The sequence below is a fragment of the Anolis sagrei genome, chromosome 2 (assembly GCF_037176765.1).
Source record: "Anolis sagrei isolate rAnoSag1 chromosome 2, rAnoSag1.mat, whole genome shotgun sequence".
In the NCBI taxonomy this organism is placed as follows: Eukaryota; Metazoa; Chordata; class Lepidosauria; order Squamata; family Dactyloidae; genus Anolis; species Anolis sagrei.
The window spans coordinates 210,839,457-210,854,891 of record NC_090022.1 but is presented as its reverse complement, the minus strand read 5'-3'; the positions used below and the strand labels follow the sequence as shown (position 1 = coordinate 210,854,891).

The 15,435-nt window shown below is 38.5% G+C and overlaps 1 protein-coding gene across 2 annotated transcripts in view; it reads left to right on the top strand.

Moving 5' to 3' along the window:
* Positions 1-15,435, top strand: part of FOCAD (focadhesin) — a 147,167-nt gene that overhangs the window by 78,056 nt on the left and 53,676 nt on the right. For both annotated transcript variants that reach the window (XM_060762447.2, XM_060762446.2), the window contains exons 20-21: positions 227-415; positions 2,075-2,196. In XM_060762447.2, coding sequence (XP_060618430.2) covers positions 227-415; positions 2,075-2,196 — 311 coding nt within the window. The remainder of the gene's footprint in view (positions 1-226; positions 416-2,074; positions 2,197-15,435) is intronic.

Below are 15,435 nucleotides of genomic sequence, written 5' to 3'. Positions count from 1 at the left end.
TTTTGAGTGGGAGGTGAATGCGGAGTTGTGAAGGCTTGCTCAGGAGTTACAAAAACCATGACCTTGGAGCTGTCAGCTGAATATGGAGTTACCAGTTATTTTAGCATAACATTCCCATATAATCGTTGTGGTTCCACATGGGTTGGGTGGTTCTGGTTTCCTCAGTCAATCACCTTTTGTTTTCTTTCTGTCTCCTCGCTCCCTGTTTTCAACCCTCCTGCTAAAGCATTTGAAGAGTTTGCGGCATCACTAGTGAAACAGGAGATGGCCAACATGCCCCGTGGAATATACCATTCTGCTCTCCGTGGAAGTGCCGTTCAGTCTGACCAAGGGAAGACTGTATTGGGTGTTCCAAATTTTATACTAAAAATGTATGAGAGGAACAAGCAGCCAGGGCTAAGACCTGGCCTTGCAGGTGCGTTAGCGTCATGATAATGATGATGATTATCTCTTTTTCTACCATGCTTTTATCCTGATTGGAACTTAAGGTGGCTTACAATAACATGACACAGCCCAATTACATTAAAAACATGGTAAGTATAACAATGTAAAACAATTAAATATTTGTGTCACGGAGAATAACTTAAAATACAGTTAAGATACAATAAAAATAGCCACTCAAGTAAACTTACATTTGAGACTAAAGATCCCCTCCAACTCCCACCCACAACTTCCCAAGTGTGTGCCCCTCTTCTTCCCCTGAATACCTGATGGCAAAGAAATGTCTTGACTGGCTTGCCAAAGGCGTGCCTTTGGCTATGGCCAAAAATCAGGCCTTTGTGTGGCGGAATGTCTTGGAATGACAGAAAGGCGTATTCTCTTCTTGCTTTGATTTATTTAAACATGTTTATTTGCCAGCTTTTAATAAAGTGTTCTTGGGGCAGCTAACAAGATGAAAACAATAATTTAAAATCAGCAGTATAATACATAAGGTAATTATTACAAAACAATGAGAAAGCAGCTCTCTGTTAACAGCCTAAACAAGGCCATATGTTTGTTTATTAGATTTATACCTCTCATTTTCTTCAACGATCTTGGTGAATGATTCCTTTACACTTTTATTTGCACCACAACTCTTTGAGTTAGATTACTAGTTCAAATTCACCCTGTGAGTTTTGTGAATGAGTAGGGGTTTGAGATCAGTCCAATATTCTGACTGTTGACAACAAAGCTACAGAAAGATTTAAAAGTATGGAGAAAAAGGAGAGTCTCTGAATAAATTTATATGAGCCTTCCTGGGATGGGGCATCCAGAAACGATGTGGTACCACTGAAATTGTATTGTTCCTTTTTGCCATTCATGGTAGCTTACTCTCCCCATATCATCTTCACTAACTGCACAACATGTTTCCCTTCAAATACCGTATACTACTGCTTTCAGCAGGTGCATGGGGCAAATTGTGATTAGAAATGACAGCAGACCAAGTTTGCCTAACATATGATGACCACTTCCATTTTTCATATAGTGGAGCTGTTTTCTACCGAGAAGACAAATTCTTATTTCATTAGTGGAAATTTAATTCTGCTGCAGTAGATTTTTTTATGGGAATTGTTGAATGGAACTCTGACAACATTACAGAGTCAGTGATAAGTTTAATTTTCTACTAAAAGGTAAAGATTTCTCCTGGGGGTTAGTGCACATTTCCATTTCTAAGCTGAAGAGCTGGCATTGTCTGTAGATGCCTCCTAGGTCATGTGACCAGCATAACCTTCCTGCTGGAGTGGTATCTATTGATCTACTCAAATTTGCATGTTTTTGAACTGCTAGGTTGGCATAAGCTGGGGCTAACAATGGGAGCTCACCCTGCTCCCTGGATTTGAACTGCCAACCTTTCAGTCAGCATGTTCAGCAGCTCAGAGCTTTAACTTGCTGTGTGCCACTGAGGGCTTCAATTACTACTTATAGTTTATATCATGAAAAGGAAACTATAAATTTGTAGTTTGTTTCTCCCTCTTTCCCCCGAAATTCTGAATTTCCAAATTGCTTCCATATCCAGTCCCAAATATTTGCAAACTTTGGGTTTTTTTTCTGCTTTTGCAAGTATGTTAAATCAATGTGTGTTGTTTCCCTTTAGCTGGCATGCTACTAAGTTACGACCTTCCAATCCATGTGGGCAAGGATGGCAAGCCCATCAGTCGATTTCTAGCCAGTAGGGGACGCAATTTCCACCAGACATTAACGGCTCTCCTCCACGAGGTAAGCGTTGTTGAGTTTCCTCCTATTGGTGCAACCCTTCTCTGCCCTTTCATTTCCCCAACCTGAGTTTGCATTTGCTTATTTTAATTAGAGAATGGTAGCTGCAAGCTGTGTGATGTTGTAATTTACTCTTAATTAAGTAAACTTGCTGTGAGGAACAATTAAGGAGAATGGAACATATAAATACCTCTAATAAAAATGTGCTCTCCACTGAAATGTTTTCTCTGAAGATCATTGGTGTAAATCAAAGGTGGCGTTTCCCCTTCAACTCTTTTTAACAGCTCTGCCTAATCTGGTTACAGTGCTGTCAGATTTGGGCTTGTCTGAAAAACAATTAGGGGATAGCAACCCAGGGGAGTGACCTCTACCTCCTTGTTACTGTAATAATAACACAGCATATCTCTTAATTGTTCCCAGCACCCTGGGGTATTACGTTGATGTAGCTGATTGTCTGTACGAAGGTTTTGTAAACTGAAGCTTTAACCCTCTTATGACAAATGGGGCTGGAGTGGGGGTGAGTGAGGGTAAGGGACAGGAGGAAGGAAAGAAAGAGAGACAGAGAGAGTCAGAAATGAACATCCAATTAATCATTCTGAAATATACGTGAGATCTTGTTATCAGATATTTTTAGTAAACATAGCATTAATAGCTATGACAGCAGCTGAGTTTTGGAAGCTGCAAACAGCAGGATGAGAGGCAGGAAAGGAGCAAGCAAGAACACAAAGAGATGTGTGGACTTTTCTCCCAAAGTGTGATGGAGTATAGTTGCGTACTATAGCTAAAATTACCTTTTCTGGCATATCTGTGACATAATGGCAAAGTCGGAACACTGCATCTGTGCCACTGAGGTTTTCTTATGAAAATATTTCTGGAAAGAGACCATATTAAAAGCTGTATGTAGCAAGGCTGCCTTCAGGATAATGTTATATTCATGAAGAAGGCAAGCAGTCAGGCCTGTGGAATGGCGCTCCATTTAATCATTCTTGCGATTCCTATCTGCTTATTTTTACGTAAAGGTATACTGTAGGGCAGGATAAGAAAAAGTGGCTGAAGATCTGATTTTAGATCAAGTAGGCGTCATACATTTTATCTCCTTGAAGAAGACAGTACTTTGTAGATGAGACAAAAGCGATTCTGATTTTTTTAAATATGACATATTTTAAATATTACATTACATTATATATAATAATTTCTATTGTTCTCTAGCATTGTTTAGAATGGAACTAGATGTTATTAGTTCCCCCTCCCGGCTGCCATAAAATGTAGAGATAACCAGGCCATGAGCATTGCTTAATTGTGCTTTTCCATCTCTACATAATTGACTGCTCATTTGTGGTTGAAGGGAGCGGAGTGTGTAGCTTTTGGGGAGTTGTTTAACTCCTTCTCCCAGCATACCTCACTATTATCTCTGCTAGGGCTGTTGAGAGTTGGGTCCTTCCTATGTTGTAGCACAGAGTTGTCTTCTCGTGTGTTTTTGTAAAGAAATGGTGAGACAGTGGCCACTTCCATTATTCAAGCTCAGCTTAACCAGCTTTCTTTCAAATACCCCAAATACAAAACAGATTGGTCAGAATTCAACAGTGCCTATTCAGAGGGAAGCAGGAGCATCCGTAAAATCAGGAGCGGTTTTTCATGTTCTCATGTGAAGGTTTCCATAGCAGAATTTTGGGTTGCAGAAAAGGCAGGGAGAGGAAAGGAAGAGGAATGGGGGTGGGGGGAAGTCTTGTTAAAGAAGGATGAGGGGGTGTGTTTGACTAGGAGTTCTCGGCTTGGTTCTGTTCTTGAAAATGTTTTTATTGCTTGCGTATACCTTTAATCAAGCTCCATAGTAAGATCTTTCTGTCTCAATAAAAGACTGAATGTATGCTGTATTTGTGGAAAGTTTTTGGATCTGCCTAGTAATTTGTGGCAAGGATTTGCTTCACTAAAAAAAAACAACCCACAGAATTGAACTTATGTTTTTGACTCACACCATGTGACAAACATAATGTATATCTGTGGCTTTTATTGCATGGAAGGGAAATGGCTGTCTGAAAGAGAGATCCTTAAATAGATGCATTAAATTTGCTTTCTGGCCAGTAATTGACATCTTCTTAGTTGAATCTGTCTCCCCAATTAATGTGAACACAGAGAAGAGACAACTGCATGAGGATTCTGTGGTGTGGTTCATTTAGGTATAATGTCAGTGGCCACAGGACATTTTGTGCACCAGCCTTTGGAAGAAAAGCCAGGGAGAGCAAGAGAGCATCCAGTATGGGACGAATCATTCCTCAGAGTAAAGAATTTAAATGGTTTAAATCCCCAGAGCTGGGCTAGAACATGGGAGTGAACATCCCATAGAAGCAAATAGAGGCCTGCCAGAGAATCTACTGTTACTGGAGTTGGCCAATCCATTTTGGATTAAGTCTCTGTAATGGCTCTGGTGCTGCCAAACTTGGATCCAGCACTGATAGATTCTTGTTTAACCCAGCAGTAGAAGTAGTAGTGAAGTCAACAGTGGTGCCGCTATCATCTTGGTATGCCCACTCCAAAGAGATCTATGGGACACAGTGTGTAGACATTCCTAATACTGGAAGCCTTATTGCTAAGGATGGAAATTTCCAGAAGCTCTATTGATAAGATGAAGGAACTTGGTGCTAAAAACAAACATAGATAAACAGAGCATAAGGGAAACTTAGCAGGCTACAAAGAATCAGTATGTTATAGGATACTCCATTCGAAAGACAGAACTAGAAGCATGTTGGCAGTCTTATAGCTCTGGTTGTTACTATACTTTATTCTTCCCCAGTGAATTGCTATTAAGTGTTGATCACTACCACTATCATCTCCATCTAGACATAACTAGACAAGTCTGATAATGGCTGGTTTATAAGTGCAAGAACAACTGGGAAGTGCTGGCCCTCAAGCATTCTAACTGGAGGTCAGCTGTTACCAACAGTGCTGTGGAATTCAAAGAGGCACGAATGGAGGGCGAAAGGGAGAAACATGTTGAGAGAAATGTGTGTCAAGCCAACCCTTGTTGGGATCACTTTCCATCTGGAAAAACAATGCCCTTACTGTGAAAGAACATGCAGATTCAGAATAGGTCTCTACAGTCACCGCCGGACCCACTACCAAGACCCTACACTTGGAAGGCAATCATACCCATCTGGGAATGATAGGCTTGATGATGAAGTGGAAGCAAAGTTATAGACTAGCAATATCCAAAATTATCTGGGTATAGAAAGACGATGATGATCCAACTGTTTCACCTGTACAAATGAAATGATGAGGTGGAAGAGAATTATTATCTTCGTCATCATTATCTTTATCTTTATTTATATCCCACCTTCCTCCCCATGGGGATTCAAGGTAGCTAACATCTATTCACACTAAACAGTTTAAAAAGAGCAATACAAAAGTTTTAAAAATTAAATAACAGGGTGGTAAAACCAGGATTAAAATACAGCAAATACATTAAAATGGCCTTCAAACACATATTGGTTTGGGCCCAGACTATTTGACAAACTGCATCTCCACCTGCAAACCTGCTCGGACACTGCGATCATCGGAGGAGGCCCTCCTCTCAGTTCTACCCTTGTCTCAAGTGCGGCTGGTGGGAACGAGAGTGGTCTCTCCTTCCCTCTGGAACTCCTTTCCTAAAGAAATTAGAACAGCTCCTTCACTTCTCTCCTTTAAGAAACAACTAAAAACCTACTTTTGCACACTAGCATATGGAGAGGAAGATTAGTATTTTACCTCGTCTAATGATATCGACAACAGTCGCCCCTAATTTATTGAGGAGTTATATTGTACAGATTTTAGCTGTTCAAAGTGTCATGATGCCTTTTGATGTATTTGTTTTAGCCTAGATGTTTTAATGGTTTATTGTGTTTCTGTGTTTAATTTGAGTATTTTAACTGTTTGTTTTGATGTTTTATTTTTTATTCACATGACATTCAATGTTTGCCATTTTTATCTTTTTTGCCTTTGGAAGCCACTCTTAAGTCCCCTTGGGGAGAGAGGGCAGGATAATAATAATAATAATAATAATAATAATAATAATAATAATAATATACCACCCCCCCCCCATCCCACCCACACTCCTCAGACCCTCCCCTTACCCTTTCCCAAAAGCTTGTTGACAGAAGAATGTTTTGACATGCTTGCAGAAGGCCCGTAGGGATGGTGCCATTCTGGTTTCTATTGGGAGGTCATCTTTATATTCATGCCACCTCAGACCACATCTCTAGCTAACCTATCTCAGCAGTTCCATATATATCTTTAGAAGTTTTTTGAGGAGGCAAGGAATAAAACCCAGAGGAATCCAGTAACACATTGTTCATTGGCCACAGGAATAATCCCACAGTACTATTTGATTACTATCCAAGTAGAAGCAAATCCATAGGAAAACCTGTTTCACCATATCCCAACCCAATTAGTGTGTGCAGTTGTATTGCAGGCCATTGAGAATCAAGAAGATTACTTTTCCTCTGAGGCTGGAAGACTGTGACCAGGGTCACCCAGTGGTTTTCCGTGATGGAAAAGGGAATCATTCTCAGGTGTCCAAAATACTACATTATGTTAGCTGTGATAGTAGACATAATTTCAAGTGTTGCAAATAGCCATACCCCCAAAACAGCTGGATTCTCACCACTATGACTAAATGAAATTAAAATTAGGTTCTTTTCTTTCTTGCAGCATTATTTCTTCATAACAGTAACAAGAATAAAACATTTTTGTTCTTGTAACAGTGGGGGAAGTGTTTATTTTTTCCTCTTTTAAAATGTGATGTGCCTATCTATATATTCTTTCATAAACCCAAGATTTCTGTTTTGTCTGGTAATACATTTTCATTCCTTTGTTCACTTGGATTTGGCAGAAATCCAAAATATGCATGTGTATGCATGTGTATGTGTGTGTGTGTGTACACACACACACACACACACACACACCTCTGTTACCTCTGAGACTGATGTATGTGTGTATATGTATGGTTGTGTGTATATGTAATAGAGAGAAATAAAGTAAATTGAGAAAATAGCGTGAGAGAAGTATGTCATTCACATGAAATATGTTTCTGAAATGTGTATCTAATAGCTGTGTTATGCAGTATAATTTTTCTGCTGGATGAGGAGATAACAATCATTTCCTCACTCCCGTTACAATAACATGAAAAGGCAGTTTCAGTTTTAGGGAACATTACTTTGGCAAGAATGGAGATGACCACATCTGGTCACAGCAGGTGTGATGTTTTGTATTTGGGTTTCATTATGTCAGTTTGGAAGCTGCTATTGCTTCTTTTCAGCGAAGATAGAAAAGAACTTGGAAGTACAGGCAGCCCTCCCCGTCTGTGGGTTTAACCTTTTGTAGATTTCATTATTCATGGCTTTGATTAATATATTTTCTCTAGATTCTTCATTGGAAGTTGCCTATAGAGTTGTGCTGGACAACTTGGAGATGACTAAAGAGAACACTTCTCTCGGCATCTGTAGGACCTCCAGCACAATTCTGTGATCATCGTACAGTGGAACCTGGCTATAGAGTCATGCTGATGAATCTAGATATTCTTAGAAAGATGGAGGGCTTACTATAATGTGTTAATGGTATTAACAGTGATAAAGGTTCTTTACTAAACATTGTTTATTTTTTTTTTAAAAAAATGATTACTTTTTAGTGTTTTAAATAGAAAGTCATAGCATTATCCTTATTTGCATGGGATATGATACTATAGGTCAGACTACTTACAAGCATTATATGAGAAGAGGCTGTCTCACAGAAGGAGAAGGAGGAGCAGGATAATGATAGCAAGAGGAATCCAAATACAGAAAAAAGGGGACATTTACAGAGCTAAGGTAGTAAGGTCAAACTGCTGAGCTGAGGAACTTGCTGACTGATAGGGCAGTGGTTCTAATCTGCAGAGTGGGGTAATCTCCTGTTGTTAGCCCCAGCTTCTGCCAACCTGGCAGTTCGAAAACATGCAAATGTGAGTAGATCAATAGGCACTACCCCGGTGGGAAGGGAATGGCACTCCATGCTGTCAGGCTGGCAACATGATCTTGGAGGCATCTACAGACAATGCTGTCTCTTCACCTTAGAAATGGAGATGATTTTGTCACTTGGGAGTTGTAGTTGTTGGGATTTATAATTTACCTACAATCAAAGAACACTCTGAACTTCACCAGTGATGGAATTGAACCAAACTTGGCACACAGACCAACAGAAAATACTGGAAGAGTTTGGTGGGTATTGACCTTGAGTGTTGGAGTTATAGTTCACCTACATCCAGAGAGCACTGTGGACTTTTGTGTATTTTCTAGTTTATGCATTTACAAGCATTCACGTTTTAAAACTGTATCTTATATTTGCAGAAGTGTGAAATGGTAAATTTCAGCAAGAATTGTGACTCCCATTAAAATTTCTCTCTGTTCCAAGAGTCAGTCTTACTTTATCTATAACATGAGACTGGGCAACCCATCTCTGTGTCATGTGCAACCCTTGCCCTAATCTCAATAGCCCTCTTTTCGCTGTCCCTTCTTTTTAAACTTCTGTAGCATATTTTTAGTCTGCAATCACAAAAACACTGTTATTGTTGCATGCTTTAAAGACCCTTTCAGCTTATGGCAACCCTAAGGCAATCTATCATGGGGTCCAGTGTATGTGACTCACCCAAGGCCACCCAGTGGATTTCCATGGCTGAGCGGGGAATTAAACTATATTCTCCAGAGTCAGTGTTGGGAATCAGTCTATGTTTGTGTTTCATGATGCTCAGGATCATGATGCTCTTGATGTGGGACATGATGAGGGAAATGATGGTGCTGAGACTGAGGTGCAAGATGGAGATGGTTTGGTCAATGATTTTCATGCAGACAATGACAGAGAGGCCCCAGTGCAAAGGGCAGTTTCTCATGAGAATATTCCTGCTGGGCTTAAGGATGATGGTTTACTTCTTCTTTCTGTGAGCTCTCAAGATTTGAGTTTGGAAAACAATCTGACACCTGGAAATTTTAATGAGCAGCCAGAAGGGGAGTTGAAAAATAGGCGGCTAGAGTTCAGTCAGGATCAACAACAAACTCAAAGTTTACATCGCTCCGAAAGGCTTTGTCAGATAAGAGACAAGAGTGGGGGAAAACGAAACCAATTTTTGGGGTTTCGGATATAAGATTTTCTTCAAGGGAAAGCCTGTTAGATCAGGCATCGTTTGGAAATCATGTTCATGTGCCTTGGAAATCCTGTTCAAGGGGTCTTGTTTTTATAGAGATTTTTAGCATTTTGCTGTGGTCTAGCACCTTCTGGATTATCTTTGCAACCTGTTGATTCCCATCTGGATAAATACTCCTTGGATTGTTTTTATATCTTTGTCGACATTGCTTTGAATTACTGCGTTTTACTGATTTTTTTTTTTTTACTGATCTTTTACATTTTGAAATTTTCCTATTTTTACAAGCATTTCTTTCTACTGGCTATTTTTACACAGCTTCAATAAAAAGGATTGGTTTTTCACTCAACATGTGGTGTGTTTTAAAGTCAGAGGGTATTGTTTTTGTTCTGGAGTGCAACAGCCATAGCCCAACACCCAAATACTATACCATGTTGCCACTCATTTCTTCTACTCTTAAGTAGTTCTCCAATCACTTCTCTATGTAGTTCTCCAATCACTTGTTTCACTTTCTGGCAGAAGTGATTCAGTATGTGCCAGAATTAATAGCAAATTTAAACTACAAGAGGAGGGAGAGCAAGAGAAAAAGTGATAGCCCGGCTTCAGTTATTCTCTGCCCTTCTCAATCTTTAATAATTTGTCTTTAAAGGGATATGAGCCTCAGTAGAAAATGAAAAGCTCTCCACCTTTCTGGAATCAGGTGACTTCCATTTTCTAAAATTATTCCATGTCCCAAAGAGTACAGATATGTATTTTTTTATTCTTTTCTTTCTTACTATATAACTGTATGTTCACACCCACCTACTTTTTTTTACTTCCTTCAGGGCATTTTCCCAGTGCATTTCCTTTTGTTTTTAATTTGAAAGCTGAAATACTTCAAAGAACAATCGTTTTTGAAAATACAATATAATTATTGTTTGGAATAGAGAGTTGGGGGAAAATTGTATTTCAAGTAAACATGGTTAGATAAGACCTGTATTGAAAATTGGATGTGTTATTATATTTCCCCTGTGAATTGCTTATATTCCCACTATTTCGTTTAACATATTGGTAGTTTGAAACAAAAATGTGAATTATAAGCAGATTTTTTAAAAAAAATCATTTTTTCATTCTTTCTCTCTCTCACACACACAAATACTTATATAGATAGATACAGATACACACACAGTGTGAGATCCTTTTAAAATCTTTAAAATAGTATGATATTGCATTGGTACGACTATTGAAATGGTTAATGCTAAAAATGCTTAATTTGAAACATATTTCGTCTTTGAAATATTATTTCCTTGTGCCCTATATCATACATTTGTAGAATGTTAAACATTCCCGGAACGAAAACCTGGCTTAGCTTTGTAGTGATGTCCATGCCTTTAAAAGGAGCTCAACATATATGAGGATTATAAAAGAAATCCAAATATGTGGGTTGAAGCTGAGCACACCACCAGAACACTGAAACAATGTATGTATAAAGCTGCTTGAGAGAATAAGCTTATGCTGAGTGAGTCCAGGATTATTTTTATACACCACAGGATCCATCAATGCACCATCATACATTCGGACAGTTCTGAAGATAGGTACCGCTGGCATCTTTGGGAAGTCAGTCCAAGCATTTGGGGTGGCAAAAAGAATGGACCCTGGGGTAGTTGCGGGTGCATGAAGATGGCGGAGAGACGCACACACTCTGCTAGAGTGTGTGAGCGATGGAGCTGATCGGGTAGAGCATAGGCTCCCTTTCCTGCTGTGGATCGAGACAGAGGGGAACAGCGAAACCGGGAGGGCCAGCCGACGGTCCAAAAGGGGGTCTTCTCCTCAAGAGGAGACCACCAAAAGGACCCGGTATTGGCCCCGTGGTATGGCGGATCGCTCCAAAAGCAGTACATAACATAATTAACTAAAATTAATAGTCATATAAATACAAATTAAAACCATTAAAATATTGCACATGTAAACATCATGTAGACAACCCCCAAGTTACGAACAAGATAGGTTCTGTAGGGTTGTTCTTAAACTGAATTTGCATGTAAGTCAGAACAGGTACATTTTTAAAATGCTACTTCAGGCATAAATGTCTATTTTTTAGCTTTGAATAGCATAGTGAAGGGTAAATGTTCCTGTGACATTTGTTTTGCTATCTGTGTCCCTGTTCAGAGGATTTCACCTCACTTTCTGTCCCAGTAGAAACAAAGATTGATGATAAAGCTTCAGTGGAAACACATTTTCCCTATGACAGCTCTTCCAGGAGTGATTTTCCCTTCCGAGGGGTAGATTTTTTTTCACTTCCTGTTGTCTCACCCCCGTTCTTCACTGTGAGTCATTTGTAAGTCAGATACTTGTAACTCGGGGACAGCCTGTATGTTCTTATTTCATATTTGCTTGCAAGAGCCCATGTGTCAAGAAAGGCTTCTATTGAATATCCTTGTCTCATATTCTTTTGGGTTGTGTGTGCCAGTTTGTGGGATACACTGGCTCACTTTTTTCACTATGATATAAGATCTTTGGCCCAGATAAACATCTGAATTGGGGTCAGTGCAGACAAAAGGGTGTGCAGATCAGATACATAAGATCCTCGTATAGAATCATAGAACAGAATCATAGAGTGGAAGAAATTACAAGGCCAACCAGTGTGGCCCTCTGCCATACAGGAACACACAGCTCATCCAGCTATCCAGCCTCTGTTTTAAAAGCTGCCTGTTTTCAGCCATAATATTGTTTTTATGATTTTTTTTAGGTTTCTATGATGAGGTTGTTGTGACTACATTATGCTTTCATTTTATTGATTTTAATGCTGTTGTTTTTATCTGTGATTTTTTTGGGCTTGTCCCCATGTAAGCCGCCCTGAGTCCCCTTGGGGAGATGGTGGCGGGGTATAAAAATAAAGTTACTTACTTATTTACTTACACTATACTCCAAGGTAGTGTATTCCACTTTCAGGGAGCCAACAGGTATGCTTCTCCCTGGACCAAACTGAGACAGTAGTTATCATATCCTTGGAAGTAGTGTTCTAGACCAGAGCTTTGCAAACATTTCATGTTAGTGACATGCTTTTAGGAATGCGTTATTTTGCAACACAGCAATTCAGTTTTACTCGCAAACCAGAGGTTAAACTAATCCCTTATAAGGTATATGGACACACATATACACAAAATGTATGGAGACACAACAAATCTCATGAAAGCCTTTCATTTCTTTCTTGCTTATTTCACATAGATTCAGAGGTTAGTTTGATACATCTACACACTAACATGTTGCGGTACACAATTTGGAAAGCTCTACTCTAAACACTCTCCCAGTTATAGTATCTGTCAAAAAAATAGATCAAGATGTAAGACATCTCTCACATAATTTTGGATTCATTTCCTATGAGGGAATGCAACATGGTTTCAATGAACTGCATTCTGTTTGAAGTTGCAATTCCTAATTGTTCAAGAGAGACTGCTTAGCTCATCTTTTAACCCTCCCTGAAGTGCTAGCATGTTGTTTTATTGTTTGGTAAATAAGAACTGACAGAGTGCCTTTGAAACTAGCAGAAGATCTTTTCAGATTGGGGGTGTCTGGAAAGGATCTGTACAACAACAAAAAAGAAAATAAAGATTTGCCACTAATCTCTGATCTCAGTAGGTCAAAAATTATGTTCAAGTTCTGTCAAGAATATCTTTGAGAGAGTTGTGTTTCTTAAGTAGTGTTGCCAGAACCCTTTAAAGCCACATGCTGGACTTGAAGTAAAGCAAGTTCACCAAGTTTGGTACAGCATCCATATCCATGGGCATTTGATTAAGGGACTCATATGCCCCATATTAATAAATGATTAACATATTTATCTTTGAGTATACTTTGAAATAAGCTTTCAGATTGTCTCTAAAGCTGGTCCAAAATATTTATGTTTACTTACTCAAGGCTTACTTGATCAGGTTGCCACATTTTCTGTACACACATTGTTGCTCTTGGATAAAAGGTTTGTTGAAACATGTCGAATGCTCTTCATTTTGTGCTTCAGGAAGCGATCCAAATTCCCTTCATGTTATTTTTACCTGTAGCACTAACCTTCTGTCAAAGAAGTAATGTCCATGAACACATTTACTTTGTTATATGACACATATATGTGTATTACTAAACTGTTTTAGGCACCCTGCCAGATCTTACCTGCAAACAACAAAAGCAGCCATCGCTTCGTGTTACAACATTGAGCCATGGAGTTCTTAAACTCTAAACTTTTTATGCCTCTCCCAGTTCCATCTTAAGAACCATCTGTAGAAGCTTTCATTTCTCTTTTAGATCGCCCCTAATTAACTTTTTATTATAGTCAGTAAAACAGCCTTTTGGAGAACTGGGAAAGTGTTGCTTGTGCTTTGAACTGAATGGAAGATCTCCTGGTACAGGACGGTATATCCTGAATATCAGGAGAGTTACTGTTTATTTCAGAGCAACTGTGGAAGGAGTTGTGTTATCATGGTTTTCTATGGGTGAGCTGTTGGTGATGAGTATATAACATATGTTCTGTATCTCAAAAACTAGAGCTGATAGGGAGAAATTGGTGCCATTTCTGGAATCAGCAGGTCAGATATACCCAGAAACTAACATGTGGGGCACCCAAATGTGTGTGACCAGTGTTATAATTCCTTTTAGAGGTTGTGTTGGAAGTTCCATTCATCTAGAGAAGTTAAGTTGATAGAATTGCATGATATGGCTGTTTGTGTGAGCCCCTCAGCAATGGATCTCCTTCTCCAGGGAAGCCAGTTTATCCCTTTATTGTTCATTATAAATATATGTCAGTTCTGCTCGATGCCTGATGATTTTTAAAGATTAGTAGCTAATTTTATTCTTTTTTATTGTTTTTATTGCTTTTATTTTTTTACGTGTTATTAAAATTCATATTTTCTGTATATGATTGTAACAGCTTTTTGTTCCAAAAGTAGACTATAACTGATTTAGCAAATAAATAAACAAATTACAACAGCTGGATATTATTTTACATTACATTTCATGTAAATATGGCAAGAAGAAAATTTTTAGAAACTACCTATCCTGGTGGTTTTTTTTTATTCTTTTCCCCACTTCCCTTTGTTTTTTTTAATAACTAGCACAACAGAAGATACTGTACTGAAGTTATATTGTTCTGGAAACTGCTGAGATCTAATAACTTGTTTTTAATAGGCTCCAAATGGCTGTCATGACAACTTTTAATGTTTTCAGTTGAAGCCAACAGTAGAAATAATTGGACACCAGAAACAAAAAGCTAATTCTTTTGCCTGCCATAGAATATTATGAGACATAACAATGCACAGCAGTCATTTTAATTACAGTGCTCTTTTTTTAAGCTTTGGGCTTTGAAGTTCTACTGCAAATAGAAACAACCCTGGGCAATGGTTTTCTTTTAAATTGCTGTAATAATGACAACATTTGAAAGGAAGAAATCTGAAGCTCTGTTGTTCTTTTTCCAAAAATACCTTCCACCAAATTTCTATGCTTCTGGATTTCTTCAGTTAGGCAACATTTGATAACTTCATATACAGTCTCAATGTGATTTGATTAATGTTCTTAGACGCTAAGAAAATGTTGTCTTAAATGTATAAAGTCTTGAACTTTGTAAGGCATGTTATGGATACTATTGAAAACTATTAATGAATTTGATATCTTTAATGGTCAAATTTCAGTGTGATCTATTAGATTAAAGAAGTTGGCTTTACTATGAGAACTGTAGTAGAAGCTGTAGGCACACCCAGAGAAGTTTCTGAGATTTTGAGATTTTCTGAGATGCCAACTACTTTTGAAAGCTTTCCCCTCTTTCAATCTTATGCATGTTTTCTCCAAAGTAAGTTCAGAGGGACTTACTCCACAGAAATATCCACAGCCTCAGTTTCGAAAGTAATTTGCTTTCTAGGATGGTTGGAATGCAGCCCTCCAGAAGTCAACAAGGTTTTCAGAACTAGTTGTGCAGTGATTTAGATCAGCTTCCCTTTCTATGGGAAATTCTTTGAAATGAAAACCTACCCCATCTAGATGGAGATTGGAAGTCATTGCTTTAAACCCTAATCTAAGTATAAATTATATGTGTTTTCATGCCTCGGTGACTTAAAGAATTCCTTTATTTTGTTTTATCCTTT